Source organism: Haliaeetus leucocephalus, unplaced genomic scaffold (assembly GCF_000737465.1).
Source record: "Haliaeetus leucocephalus isolate CR32 unplaced genomic scaffold, Haliaeetus_leucocephalus-4.0 Scaffold906, whole genome shotgun sequence".
In the NCBI taxonomy this organism is placed as follows: domain Eukaryota; kingdom Metazoa; phylum Chordata; class Aves; order Accipitriformes; family Accipitridae; genus Haliaeetus; species Haliaeetus leucocephalus.
Window position 1 is genome coordinate 2,521,829 of NW_010973342.1, and position 13,521 is coordinate 2,535,349.

Consider the following 13,521-nt stretch of genomic DNA (forward strand, 5'->3'; position numbering starts at 1 on the left):
AAAAAAGTAGTCTCATCCACCCCAAATTAGACTGCTGAATGAAGTGGGGATAGTAACACACTTGGTGTTGATGTTTTTCAGTGATTATGGGTTTGAGCGTTCTGCACCTCTGAAGTCGGAGTCTAGCAAATGCTTTGCTGACTTTTGGTTTAACCCTGAAGCACCTCCTGAAGACTGCGTGCTGGGGCAGGCATACACCAGCAGCACTGGGTAAGCTGATTTTGTGTTCGACTGGCTTGCAGAGGCTTCCAGAGAGGAGGAGAACATTCTGACCAAGGGCCAGAAAAGTGATTTGAAGGAAATGTAAATAAGGCAAACTGCAAAAACTGGGAAATGCAAAAGTTCTGACTCTGACTTAGAGCATGTGCAGAAGCTTCCTACAGACTAGTGAAAGAGAAATGTTACATGTTCACGGCAGTTCAGAAATTAATCAATTTGAGAAGAGGGGGAGCTGTGTTGTTCTCAGTATATTTTTTATTTTTGATAACGTTTTGTAGCCACTATTACACTTGTGATAGGAATGTCCATTCAGAGCCTTTTCTTTTAGCCCATTGCTTGGGTTCAGACCAATTTTCAGTTTGAATCCGGTGAATCAATCTGAGGAGCCAGTAACATCTCCCAGAACTTCCCAGTCTCTCACTTCCATAGGGGTAAGGAGTTCTGTGGAGAATAGATTCTTTTCCTGACCATATGGGACGCTCAGAATCAAAGGAAAGCTTTATTAACTGTAAACAATACCGCATAGAATATACACTACAATGTAGTCTGACGTCTGTGCTGAGAATAACTTGCAGCTGGCGTCTATTCTGGCTTATCATAACATCATCACTGTCGGTTGTGGAGATGAGAACCAAATGATGAAATGTCAAATCTGGCAATAGCATCACGGTCTCTGTGTATATTTGCCTTACTGAGGAAAATGATGCCTTTTGGGTTGCGGCTGACAGCTGCGATATACAGAATAGGAATTCAAAAGAGTGAAATCTGACTCCGATTTTAAAGGATGTTTAAAAATAACCTACCTGAGTGAAACCTATCTGTAAATAATTACTGCATGCATCCAAGTATTTTATTATTAGTTCTTTAAAAGTGTTAGGCTTTTCACTCTTTAATACTTTTACCTTTTATGCTATATGTTATGTTAAATAAATGCTTTATGTGTTTTAAGAAATGCAGAGATTTGAGAGCCACAGTTAAGCAATTGGTTCTGGGTTAATGCAGAAGCTGCTTGGTCTAATTTCTTTCTGATCTTTGGGGTTGAATGAAGACCTCTAGAACACTGAAGACTGTTGAATGCTGGCAAAGGGTATGGCAGAGAGGACAGCAGACTGTCTAGCTCCTGGAGGGCTGGTCAGGCATGTTTCTAAATTTGAAAAGGCAGATTCTTCCAATGCATACAAGTGAAATCCTCATTGTGCTCCACACCCTGTTTCTTCAACAGGTTTTATTCAGTAAAGGCAATGTCACTCATCAAAGTATTTGCATCATGAGTTGGTTTTGATGATCTGCAATCTTGTCTGTTTGTGAACCCAAGGAATATTCATTAGCTACCATCACACTCACATTCGGTGCCTCTGATGGCATTCTCCTGCTTATCTCTGATTCACTGTGCTCGCTGCCTACTCTTTTTTGCAGGTACAGGAAAGTTGTTTCTAATGTGTGTGAAGGTGGCGTAGACCTGCAGCAGAACTTAGCACAGCATATGTGTCCATCGATTGCTCCCAAGGGGCTTCAGGTCAGCATCAGAGAAGAAAGCCTGGCTGTTAAGCCTGGCGAAGACATCACCTTTGTCGTCAGACAAGAGCAGGTAGTAATGAACATTGGCTTTATGAAAGTTTCCTCACTATTTTTAGGGTTCATTTCCCTCCTACCTGCTTTGCTGCTGAATGAAGTTTAATTCGTGCTTGAGACAAAGAGAAATGACTCTTTAACTATTGAAACTTCTGTTTTCAAGTGCATCAGACAATCCAGTAAGCTCAGCGAACCACCAAGTTCTGTCCACAGAACAGGATTTGTCTCCTCAGCGTAGCCAGTTATGATTCCTTAAAGGCAATGGCTTCTTGGAAAATCAAAGGAACTAAATTACCAAAGTCTCCTTGGCCTGAAAATTTCAACTGCTGTATCAGAGAAGAACAGAAATGCAAAGAACATTTAATATTCTGGTTTAAGTGTTTTTGAGAATCTGCCTTTCAGAAAGGAATGAGGCAAAGCTTTACAGAAATCAACAAATAGCACAGCATAAGAAAATGTATTATATATTAGTTGTGTTGCCAAGGATATGTTTTTTTCTATTTATTGAGAGAGACAATGCCCTAAGGCCCTGACCAACAGCAGTGAGTAACTTTTGGATGTATTGTTTGCCATGGGTATGTTTCCTAATGCTTGTTTTTTAGCATTAGGCTATAACTGCTGTGCTCAGGTTATGGGCGTATTGTACTTCCTGGCTAACCCCACTGATTTGCAAGAACTTGAAGAAGGTTTACACATTTTGGCAAACCTGAGCGATGTAAATCAGGCACTTGGGATTTATTTCTGTAATAGAATCAAGAAGGTTACGTGCAGAACACCGGACTACTTAATGCTTCACAGGCTCTGCGTCTCAATGCTTGCAGTGCCCCAATGGTTTGTGTGGCAAGTTATGCTGCCTTCTCTTTTTATAATTTGTTTGGAAATGTTTATTGTAAGAATAGAGCATTTGGTTGCAATTTGGACTCTAATGATTTTGATTGGCAGTTTGAATTTTTTTCTTATTGAAGCTTTTACGAATCTCTGTGGCAATACTTAAATATTTAAAACTATTCCAAAACCTTCAGAAGTGAGGGATCTTGAAAGGAATCCCATGCTGTTTCTGATGAAGTCTTTGCTTGGTACATCGAAGTGGAAGGCAGATTTAGAAGAAAGGTAGCAGTTTGCTGCCCCCTATGGCTAAGAATAATATTTATGTTCAAATGTCCTGAGCGTTGTTTAGGATTTAATCTGTAAAACAAAGTCTAATGAGAATTCATAACAATTACTGAGTTTAAGAAACAGCTCTACTAGGATAAACCAAAACATACCACTTTCTGTGCTGAACAAAATTAATTCAGTAGTTTAGTGAACGCCTGTTACTAGGTGCAGGAATGCCAGACATCAGGCAGTAAAGAAAGCAGGCTTCAGGTAGGTTTGGGCAGTTTGCAAGTGGCCTTAGAGACAATAATAGTTTATAATTGTAATTTTTTTTTCCCAAATTCTGTTGGCTGAGTGTATGAATAAATAATGTCATGATGATCATCTATTTTGCATGGAAGTGGAAGCCCCAATTCCTTTTAAGTTTAGCTGCCTTTTCCCTATATGACTTTTGTTATCTGTCCACTGCTCTCTGTCTTTCCTGGTCAGGGAAACTGAAGTGCCTTGATGTTTTGAAGACAGCACTCTCATCTTTACACTAGGGAAACTATTAGAATAAAACGTTAAGAGAAGCCTGCATCTACTGGCTTTCAACACTGGTTTCTGTCTCACCTGGAAGAAATATGCATGTATACTTGTTAGCATAAGAAAGAGTGAACAAGAGCTGTTTGCAAGCTAATGTCATCTAAAGAGATTCCACTTACTGGCACATTGCTGGCAAGAAGACATCTCTCTTGCTTTAAACTTTAATAACGTATTATCTCCTCTGCTAAATTCTACCCATCTGTTGTCAAAAGAAAGATGTTATTTGGAAAAAAATATTCATAGTGAAGACGCTTTCAAGGTCCTTCATGTGTGTTGAAATATGGTGTTTAGGTATTTGCTAACCCTACAGGTTCCTTATTATGGGTATTCTTTTACATTATAAGCAATGGTCTTTCATCTGATAAAACACGGAAGAAAATCAACCAAACTGCAAAATAATAAAAGGAGGAAATAATAGTATGTTTTCCTTCCCTTTGTAATGCCAGGGTACGCAAGTTCTAGGCTTTGTTGCCTCCTTTGATTTTACATTAGTGCTGCCTTTTGGGATTAGATTTTGATATAAACCTATTTCAGAGAGTGGCTTATGGGAGAGTGAAGTGATTTGTTAATACTCTGATGAACGTCAATCCTTGTCTGCTCTGATGGCCATTCAGCTCACCTGACTAGCATATGGATGTATAAGGTCCTTTCCTAGAGACAATGAAGATTTTTAAACCAACACTGTGTTTTCACAATACAGAGGATTTTGAACCAAGCCTGGCCCTGCAACCTGTTTTAACTGCATGACTGTGATGGCTGTGTACCGTGGCAAGCGAGCAGGAACATATTGCTGAAGACTAAGGGAGCAGGGCAGCTCACTAAGGCAGTGCTGCCGGTAGTATTGAGAAAGTGTTGCTGCTCACAGCTAAAATAAATTTTCCTTCGACTCCCCCCACATCACCAGTCCACATAGCATAGGCCTGACTTCTTTCCTGAGCAGCCACACCATGACAACATGAGTGATAGGCACAGGTTTGTCCTCTGACAGTAGTATCAGTCTTGCAGTATTTTAGGCCTGAGTTAGGAAGACAGTGTCATTTAAAGGAGCACTTAGCAGAAGTGCAATGTATTATAAATTCTGCGAGATGTTTGACATGACAGAGTTATTTGGCTGGACTTTTAAACCCTTTCCCAAACTCAGCTCAATAATCTGGTTCATTAGGCATGCATCTAATTTTGCAGCAGAGCATGTTAGTTCTAGACATGCTGGGAGCTCTGTATAATGCAGCACAACTCTGTGTGAAGACCCTAGCTTTGATCTTGAAGGCTATATATGGTTGACGCTGAGCGGGTGTGATTAGAAGGTGCTGTGAAGTGGGTCTAAACCAATTAATTTAACTTTATAATTGCATAGGCTAGAAGTTCACTGGATGAGTGGTAATTCGCTAAAATAACAGTATTCAGTTGTTTGCAATCATATGAGCATCACTCCAGAGCTTGGGGCTGCCCTGCACTGTTATGTTATTTAATGTCCAGCTGCGTTAAGACAAGAGTGATGGTTTCTATGTCATACAACTTGCTTAGTGGTCTGGTTGTTTTATTTTAAGGTAGTACCTTACTGTGGAAATTTGGTATTGTCTCTATTAATGCACACAACATCTGTTGCACTAAAATATCTGCCATGGGTGTAGTGGTTTTACTGCAACTATTGCAATTGAGTCAAAATATCTGGCTGGGGCTGGAAATGCTGTTGTGATTCAGGAAATGGTTATAATCATGTCCTGTCTATTTCAGTTCTGGCCATTTAAAATATTTTTGATATATTTTCCTTTTAGGGTGATACACTGAATACCAAATACCAGGTAGATCTTGGAGATGGCTTTAAGGCGATATACGTGAACCTTACGATGACTGGAGAACCCATCCGTCACCGCTATGAGAATCCTGGGATTTACCGTGTCTCGGTGAAGGCTGAGAATGTGGCTGGGCATGATGAGGCTGTGGTGTTCGTCCAAGTCAACTGTAAATCAGCTCTTTGGTTTTCTTACTTTTGCTACTGTGTAAAAACCTCATGACAATGAAGTAGTAAAGAAAATTACTAATAATTAGGAAAAATGCTTATTTTTTCGACAACCTCATGCAGTCTTGCAGTGCTGTGTGTTGTTAATGCAGAAGCTTGTAAAGCTAATGTATTAAGAAGTCAGAGTTAGTTTTGTTTGGATTGGGAGAAGGATGCTATATTAATCTTTTAAATAGCAAGCATGCCTCAATTCCAATCTCAGGTTTGATCCATCTTCCTGACTCAAGACCCTGTTGGCAGTCTTAGCAGCTAAAATGTAATACTTCAAGCTATGTCTTTTTAGGAGCTTCTAGGTGCTGTGTGAAGCAAGCGAACAGACATGTTGAGAAATGTTTGAGCTCTTGTATGATTTTAAAAAAGACTCAAAATCTCAGTGTTTTTAAAAGTGAGGTTAGTTATTAAAGTACTAGAATCTGGATTTTAGGTAGTTAATTCTCACAAAGTTTTAAAGTGGTACTTGGGTATAACTTAATGTTGGCAGGCAGTATTACGTGACTTAGATTTCTCTCCCTCTCCTTAATTAAGACCTAAAAACCCCCATCAAATAGATTTAAAAGAAAAGAATAGCATGGCACAGGGAATATCGTGCACCATCGCAAGCTTAATGTACCTCAGTCATCTCATAATTGAAATGAAGAAGGAAACTCATAACTGGAACTGAATTTTCCTCTTTGTTAGAGATTCAAGACAGCTACTACTTTGCCATTTTCAGATGTGTCAAAAACTCAGAAACAAGTAACATCAAAAGAAAAGATACTCATCTTGCATTCTCCAGGTGTCTGTTTCCCTCTGTTGTGAGTGGCGTGTCCTCCACCCTAATCCCAAAGCAATGGAAACCGCTGAAGCCACATACAAGGCTGTGCACAGATCCACGTGCTTTATGTCACCCTGTCTAGTGACTGCTGATATTTATGTATTTTGTTAGTCAGAGTCCTTGAGTCCAGAGTTTCCAGTTCTGCTTTGATTAGCAGATGGAGCCGAACACATTAATGCTAATGGTCAATCTCGTATTAAAATCAAATGGAAAGGATCAGAATCAAAGTCTTTGCCTCAGTTTCATTATCTGTTTCATTGTTGTGGTTGGTTTTTAAATCATTGGACAACTCCAGAGAGCTCAGATAAATTACTTAGGGCTTCACCGTTACTTTTCCGGAGCTTCTAGGTGCTGAGAAGTAGATTAAGCGCAGGAACAGTAGATCTGTACAAGCAATGAACAGCGGAAAACTCTGTAACATCCTTCTCTCCAGGGAGAACAACTTCTTACCATTAAGAGAATGATGAGCAGTAGCAAGCCCTGATGGAAAGCTGAACAACCCTTTTCTGAAAATGTGCTTCTGGGGTGACCTACATCAGGATAAACAGTAAAAATAAAAGATGTCGACTGTGTTTTATGCAGTGGATTTACCAATTGCAGAAGCCAGAGGTATTTTTCACAAGTAAAATGACTGGTGCGCTGAGAGGACTTTGGTGCTGTAGTGCAGAGGCAGCAGAGCAGGGAAGCAGATGTGGTCCATTCCTGAGCTTTTCCGTGGATGCTGTGCATGGTCTGGAAGACTCACAGAACTATGTTACCCAGCCTGCTTGAATAAATGCTTTCTGTGCAATTTGCTCCGTTTAATTTTTTAGGTAAATTACAAGATTTGGGAAATTAGCTGGCACTAATTAAACTGCAATTTCTACGTTCTAGAGAAACAATAATAGCCATTCAGGGACATTTTTCCCTATCAAATACCATGAAAGCATAAATGTCCCTGGAGTCCTTTGTTCACTCTCTCTCTCTGATATATTCCCAGGGAATTTTTTCAGGGACAAATGGTAAAGGGAATATTTTTTACTCCTGCCAAGTTCTGTTGCTATGGGATGCCCCGTAATGCCGGACAATTATATGAACTTTGGCCTGTCATCCAGGTTATGCTTTCTGATCCAGATCACGCAATCTACAACTTGTTAATGAACTGTAAAAGAAATTAGAGCAAGTCTGATAGTATAAACGTGAGTAGGTAGCCCAGAATAAAAGGAACTGAAGAAGAACTAGGCATACATTTTCTTTTTCATGAAACCATAATCTCTGTAGTGTGCAAATAATTGGAGAGCTTTGAAAACTGTGCTGAAATTGTAGCTTCCTTAAACAGAAATAGTGTAAGTCAACTTCTTTCATCATTGTACCCACTTAAGGGTGCTGTAAAGCTTGTCCAAATGCATTATGGAGTTGTGTGACTGAGAGAAGCAGAACAACTCACAATCATTATTTTTAGCTCGTTAATATATAGGAATGGCAAACTTGAAATCACCGTCATCATTCAAGGACCAAAGAACTTCCCTTCTAAAAATTTTGGAAAAGAAAGTAACCTTCTTCAGGAGCAAAATCATATCTCAAAATGATCTGTTTCGTCTGGGAAAATGTAAATTTATGGCAAAATCAAAACAGTGGCGCAGATCCCTCCAGACCTCTTTAATTTGCCTCATCAGAAGGAAAATCAATTTCTAGGAGGAACAAATGTAATGGAATTCCTACAACTTCTGAATTTTCTTCAAGACACCAGCAATAGAAGAGCATTTTAACTCTGTTTTGGTAAAGAAACTATTGAAGAAAACATTTGTTTGAGCACCCAACATATCTTGAATTCATGTAGATGGTAAAAGAGTCATCGGAGAAAATGCTGAGTGAAAGTAGAGCCTTACCTTTGGATGAAGCAGCACACAGGCTGGTTGAAGTGAGGTGGAAAAGGAGGGTGTGCACAGCTCAGACAAAGTTCAAAGTGAATTAGAAGTGAGTGGGCAATGATTCAGTTCATGAAAGAAAGTAAGAGAAAGACTTTGGACTGGTGTTGATTACCTTTAAGTTAGCACTGAGATGAAAGACCTCTGAATGAATTAAAAGATACTTAGAATGGAACAAAAATGGGTGGGTTATTATTCATTCTGTGTAATGAATGCATTTTGGACCATACAGCAGTTTGTCATCCTGGATAGATGGTGTAGCTAAAGTTAAGAAATGCTGGTTATCACATTATGCTATTATAAAGCTTTTACCTTGAGACATTCTGAAAAAGATATACTCAGAAACCTCCAAAGGAAAAGATTTTCTTTCAATAGAGTTATTTTACTATGAAGCAAAATACACCATTAAGAAGCAGATAAAATCATTGTAATGATGCATTTCTTTTATACAAATAATAATGTTTACAGCCTTTGTAGGCAAAAGTTCAGAAAGGAATAAACTTAGTCAAAGGCACGTTTTGGAGTACAGAGGTTATCTATTTTGATTTGCAAATAAATGCTCCCCTGATGTACACATCTATTTTAAAGCATGCATTAATGAGAGTTTATGTGTGGTGTGAGCATAACAGCTGATATTTCATAATGAAAATGAGTAGTCAGCAACATTCTTTTTCAGTTTTCTGCTTTTCCCTTAGCAGTTTGAGATGTGTTAGATTTCTATTCATTTGATCTTTTATTACTTTAAAAAAAAAAAAAGAAAAGCCGAGATTGCCTTTTCCACTTTTTAACTGGGATATTTGCTTATGTTTTCTAGAAAAAAAAAACCATATGCACCAAAAAAAGTGCATCAGAGAGATGTATTTTGGTGATCTGTCTCATTGCTCTAGGATTTTGTTTGCGGGTTTGGGGTTTTTTTTGGTTGAAATGAGGTCCTTACAATTATTCTCATAGCTTTCAATGCAGATGTAAAAGTAGAAGGGAGGGAAAAATAAATTCAGGACCTTATAGCGTGCAGGTGAGAGGCTTTTGGGGAAAGAGGCATTAATAAATTGATGGATTCTTGTTCAATGATATTTTGGGAACTTTGTTCAGCTCCACTGCAGGCCTTAAATTTAGAAGTGGTTCCAGTCATTGGGAGAAACCAGGAGGTGAACCTGACAGCCATCATACTGCCTAAGAACCCTAATTTGACAGTCTTCTACTGGTGGATAGGAAACAATCTTCAGGTACATGAACGGTTTTGACTGAGATTATTTTCAATCTCTTTCCAGTAAAGGTTGAGTCACACCTTTTACCTTAATAGAAATACTACCACTTTGCACAACTTCTTTTGGACCATCTTTCATTCCAAATAGCCAGTTATGTCTGGTGGCAAGCAGTATCTAACTTCCCCTGTTTTATCACATACATTTAAGATGTTAATTTCCTTTTTTTTGCTACTTACGTGGAAATGGGAATTTCTCTTCTAGAATTGGTTTGAATTTCTAAACTATTTTCTTTTTGGGAGAAATAACAATTTATTCTATTTCATTGCCTATTAAAAAAAACTTTTGGAGGGGGATGCATTTGGGATCATAGCATTGGTGAATGATGAAGCTTGGATTTATGCACTTCCATGTTGATAATGTGAGTACTGTAAATTTAAGTGCTATACAGAAGTGTATATATATATATATTCATTGTAAAGATAAATATTTTCTGGGAGTCTAAAATAAAGTGGCATATCAAAAACAACTGAGATATCTAAAAGGATATCAAAAGAGTGAGAGCACTCAAACAATCTAGTGATATTCATTTGGGGATAGAAAGTCTAGATAAACATATCCTAGAGCAATAAATATCCAACTATTTCTATGTAGGAATATTTCCTGTCTAGCTGGGTTAATTTCTTTAAAGGTAATTCTTTCAATAACAGATAAGTAAAATATTTTCTTTATGACGCAGACTAAGCAAGACAGAGAAATGCTTCAGATAAGCGCAACGAACTTTCTTCTTGTAAATGTGCTGTCTACCGTAATCCCAGCCTGTATCTGTTCATTATTATTGACTTTGCTATTGCTACAACAGACACTGCAGATCGATGTAGTCTTGTGAAGGGTTTTGTAATTCGTACGAATGTGGTCAGGGAACAGAGGATCTCAGCTCCGCCTTGGAGGTTACGGTGGACTGGTGCACTTCCATGGGTCGTGGTCTAAGTTGACAGAATTAATCCTTTTGACTCTGACATACCCTACATTTTTTGAGGCAAATGACTTGCTACATATGATCTTGTAGAGATTGTTGAGCCTGCCTCAAAATCTATTTATTTCAGTGGGATGTGAATGAAAACCTAATACTCTACCAATTATTCTGAAAGAAATGTTTGCCCATCTGGCAGCTATTCTGTTTATAAAGGATCCATTTAGGGAAAGACACATCCTGTATTGAAAATTTTAATTGAACAATTTGATAAAATTATTAATTGAATAATTGGTGTGAAACCTTTTTTGCTAATATTTTTAATGACAGTCTCTTCAGACACTGGTCTCATGGTTCTTGCTGAAATTCTATTTTCAACTTTTCTTTGCTTTTTAAAGCCACTCCTTACATTGGAGAGTTTTCTGGTGACAAAGTTTGCTGAGACAGGTGACATCAGAGTTACAGTGCAAGCTTCCTGTGGGAGCTCCATGCTTCAGGACTCAAAAGTTGTCCACGTTTTTGGTGAGCCATTACTCTCGTTGATTTATTTTTCTTTGTTTCATGTGTGCTTGTTTCTTATACCTCTTAGACCAGCCCCGACACAACTGAACCTGTTGTAAAATTATATCTAATGCCACATTTAATTCTTAAACTCAGAGGTAACTAGGTAACTCCATGAAGTTAGAACAGTGGGATTGTATGGAAAGGTTTCATCTGAATTCACTTATTTTAAATGTTACTGTGGTTCCCAACTGCTATATGTAGCAATACTGTTTAAGTAGTATTTTGGCCTATGGCTAGAAAGTTTCTTAGAATTTCTAAATAAAGTAGTTTAAATACCTCTAAAATAAAGAAAATTTAGTTGTGTATGTGCTCTCAGCATTAAAAATGATGTGAAGTAATTGGCTTTTATCACAGTATATCACTGTTCCTTTGATGTTTACCTGAGAGTTTGGATCAAGTATAGCTCCACTGTAAATTATTGAATAACCCTTCAGCTCTTGTTTCACATTGTGCTTTGGTGTGTTTTGTTGTTTCTTATAATGTGGTGACAAGGCATAATATACTGTGAAAAATGTAGTGCCAACAAATTATTTACATTTGTATTTATGCTGTCACATGTGGGAATTGTGATAAGTGAAAAAACTTCTTTTTAATGCAGAGCTAAAAGCCTTCAGATATCATGAAATACACAAGATGATACCTCTCTGTTGTCTGAAGAAGTTATTTTTGCTTTTAGTGTACTTATTAATTTAAAATAATGGTAAAAACCACATTCATGCTAAATGGAGCTTTTATGAACCTTCTCCTTTCCTAAGATAAATGGATTTAACGTTTATGCTACCACTTAAAAGTGCATCTACTTTTTAAGAAATCTTTAGAAGTATAACACTCTTAGTGTGACTAGATCAATGACTTTGGCTTTCCAAACGGCTTCTGTTCTTCATGTTGGCCAATCCTGATACCAAGAGCAAGAAAGTACTGGCCATGAGGGAAATAAAGAAACCTTTGGAAAAGAAAACCACATTAAAATACAATTCTGTTGGAAGTGTTGGGGAGGCCAGCCTTGACTCATGCATTCCAGAGGATCTCTTCTCTGCTTTGCATTAAGTTCCCCAGGTGTTCATCCAAGGAGCCTATATGGAGAAAGGGAAGATTTTAGAGACTGTTTACTAAGGAACAGCCCATTTGTAGTATTTTAGATATTTTTGACAATATCCAGAGAAATTTTGCAGGTGTACCTTGTTTTTGTTTTTTCAAAGAGGGACATAGTTAGCCTTTGTCATATAATTTCTGTTCTTATTTTCATAGCTAGTTTATGGAGTATGTAAAGTATTCATTTTACATGAAAACCAGGAATATGTAGTGGACAAAAACCACATGTTTATGATTCAGTGAGAATAAAATCCATTGGCGCATTCCCATTACAAATAAAAGAAACCGACCACGTCTGTGTGGTGTATTGTCCTAAGAAAAAAATACTGGGAAGGTATGGCCCCAGACCATGTATGTAAATCTGCTTTGTTTATATTTTTTCGTCCTGCTTTTTTATGTTTAGGCACATATTTGATGACATTGATGAAAATAGAGAAAGAAATTGAGTGCCTGACGGGAGCGTACTCTTGCTCCATGAAAGAGTACACAACACAGAGCAGTGATCCCAGATACTGCAGCGCTGCGCAGCAAATAATGCCAAATACATCTTTTCAGCTTCTATTTCTACAAAACTGTTTTTGCAGCCTGGTTTGTTACTTGTTCAAAAATGTTTCTTTCTGTTTTTCTAGATCATTTCCATGTTCTTCCTCTGAAGTTTACTAAGCACCTGGACATGTATAACCCCGACATACCGGAGTGGAGGGAGGACATAGGGCGGGTAGTAACACGACTTCTTGCAAAGGTGCTCTTTCAGATTGCTCATAAAATGTTCCCTTGCCAGTTGTAAAGCCTGAAGGTTAAGTTAATGCCTTCTCATTTAGAAAAAAGGAGGCAGAGCAAAATAATAAAGTGAACCTCATGAGCCACATTTCAAACAAGTTTGAGCCTAGTGTCGCTTTTATGTGCAGGCTGTAGACGATGATATTGTAACATAGACAGTTTAGGTCTAACACAGCCTAATTGGCAATTAATGCTAAATATTGCTCTCTGGGATTAGGGATAGACATATTGGCAAATACTGCTGACTCCAAAACAGGAAGAGGAGCTTAAATGTGATATATTTAGAAGTTAAGTAGAGGATGCTGTGTATTATAAAAGACATAATCTTTGTGTAAAAACAAAGCAGAAAGAAAGAATTTACAATGCCAGTTGTGTAACTTTGAAAATTACATATAATATGTAGGCCCGCAGTTCATACAGCTGGTTTTTTAGATCACGTTCACAAAAGAAGTGTGGATTGGGAGCAGCTGAATCCTGTAGGTTAAATCAAGTACGAAGCCATGCAGCAGTACTGTGAGATACGTAAAGAGCACCTCATGAAAACTGTGAGCTCTAGAGCTGTGGTCCTCAGGTACACGCACTGCCAGCAACTGAGTGTGCACACACTGACTTTTGTGAGGGCAATAGCACTGAGGTGCAATTTGATAAATACTTGCATCTGAAATCACTTGACTTTTCCTGGTTTTGCAGTAGTG

At 38.1% G+C, this 13,521-nt stretch overlaps 1 protein-coding gene across 1 annotated transcript in view; it reads left to right on the forward strand.

Moving 5' to 3' along the window:
• The window catches only part of SORCS2 (sortilin-related VPS10 domain containing receptor 2), a 571,075-nt gene that overhangs the window by 538,199 nt on the left and 19,355 nt on the right, over positions 1–13,521 (forward strand). The window contains exons 19-24 of the mRNA XM_010583547.1: positions 82–210; positions 1,636–1,807; positions 5,247–5,433; positions 9,305–9,438; positions 10,789–10,912; positions 12,676–12,788. Of these exons, the coding sequence (XP_010581849.1) occupies positions 82–210; positions 1,636–1,807; positions 5,247–5,433; positions 9,305–9,438; positions 10,789–10,912; positions 12,676–12,788 (859 nt within the window). The remainder of the gene's footprint in view (positions 1–81; positions 211–1,635; positions 1,808–5,246; positions 5,434–9,304; positions 9,439–10,788; positions 10,913–12,675; positions 12,789–13,521) is intronic.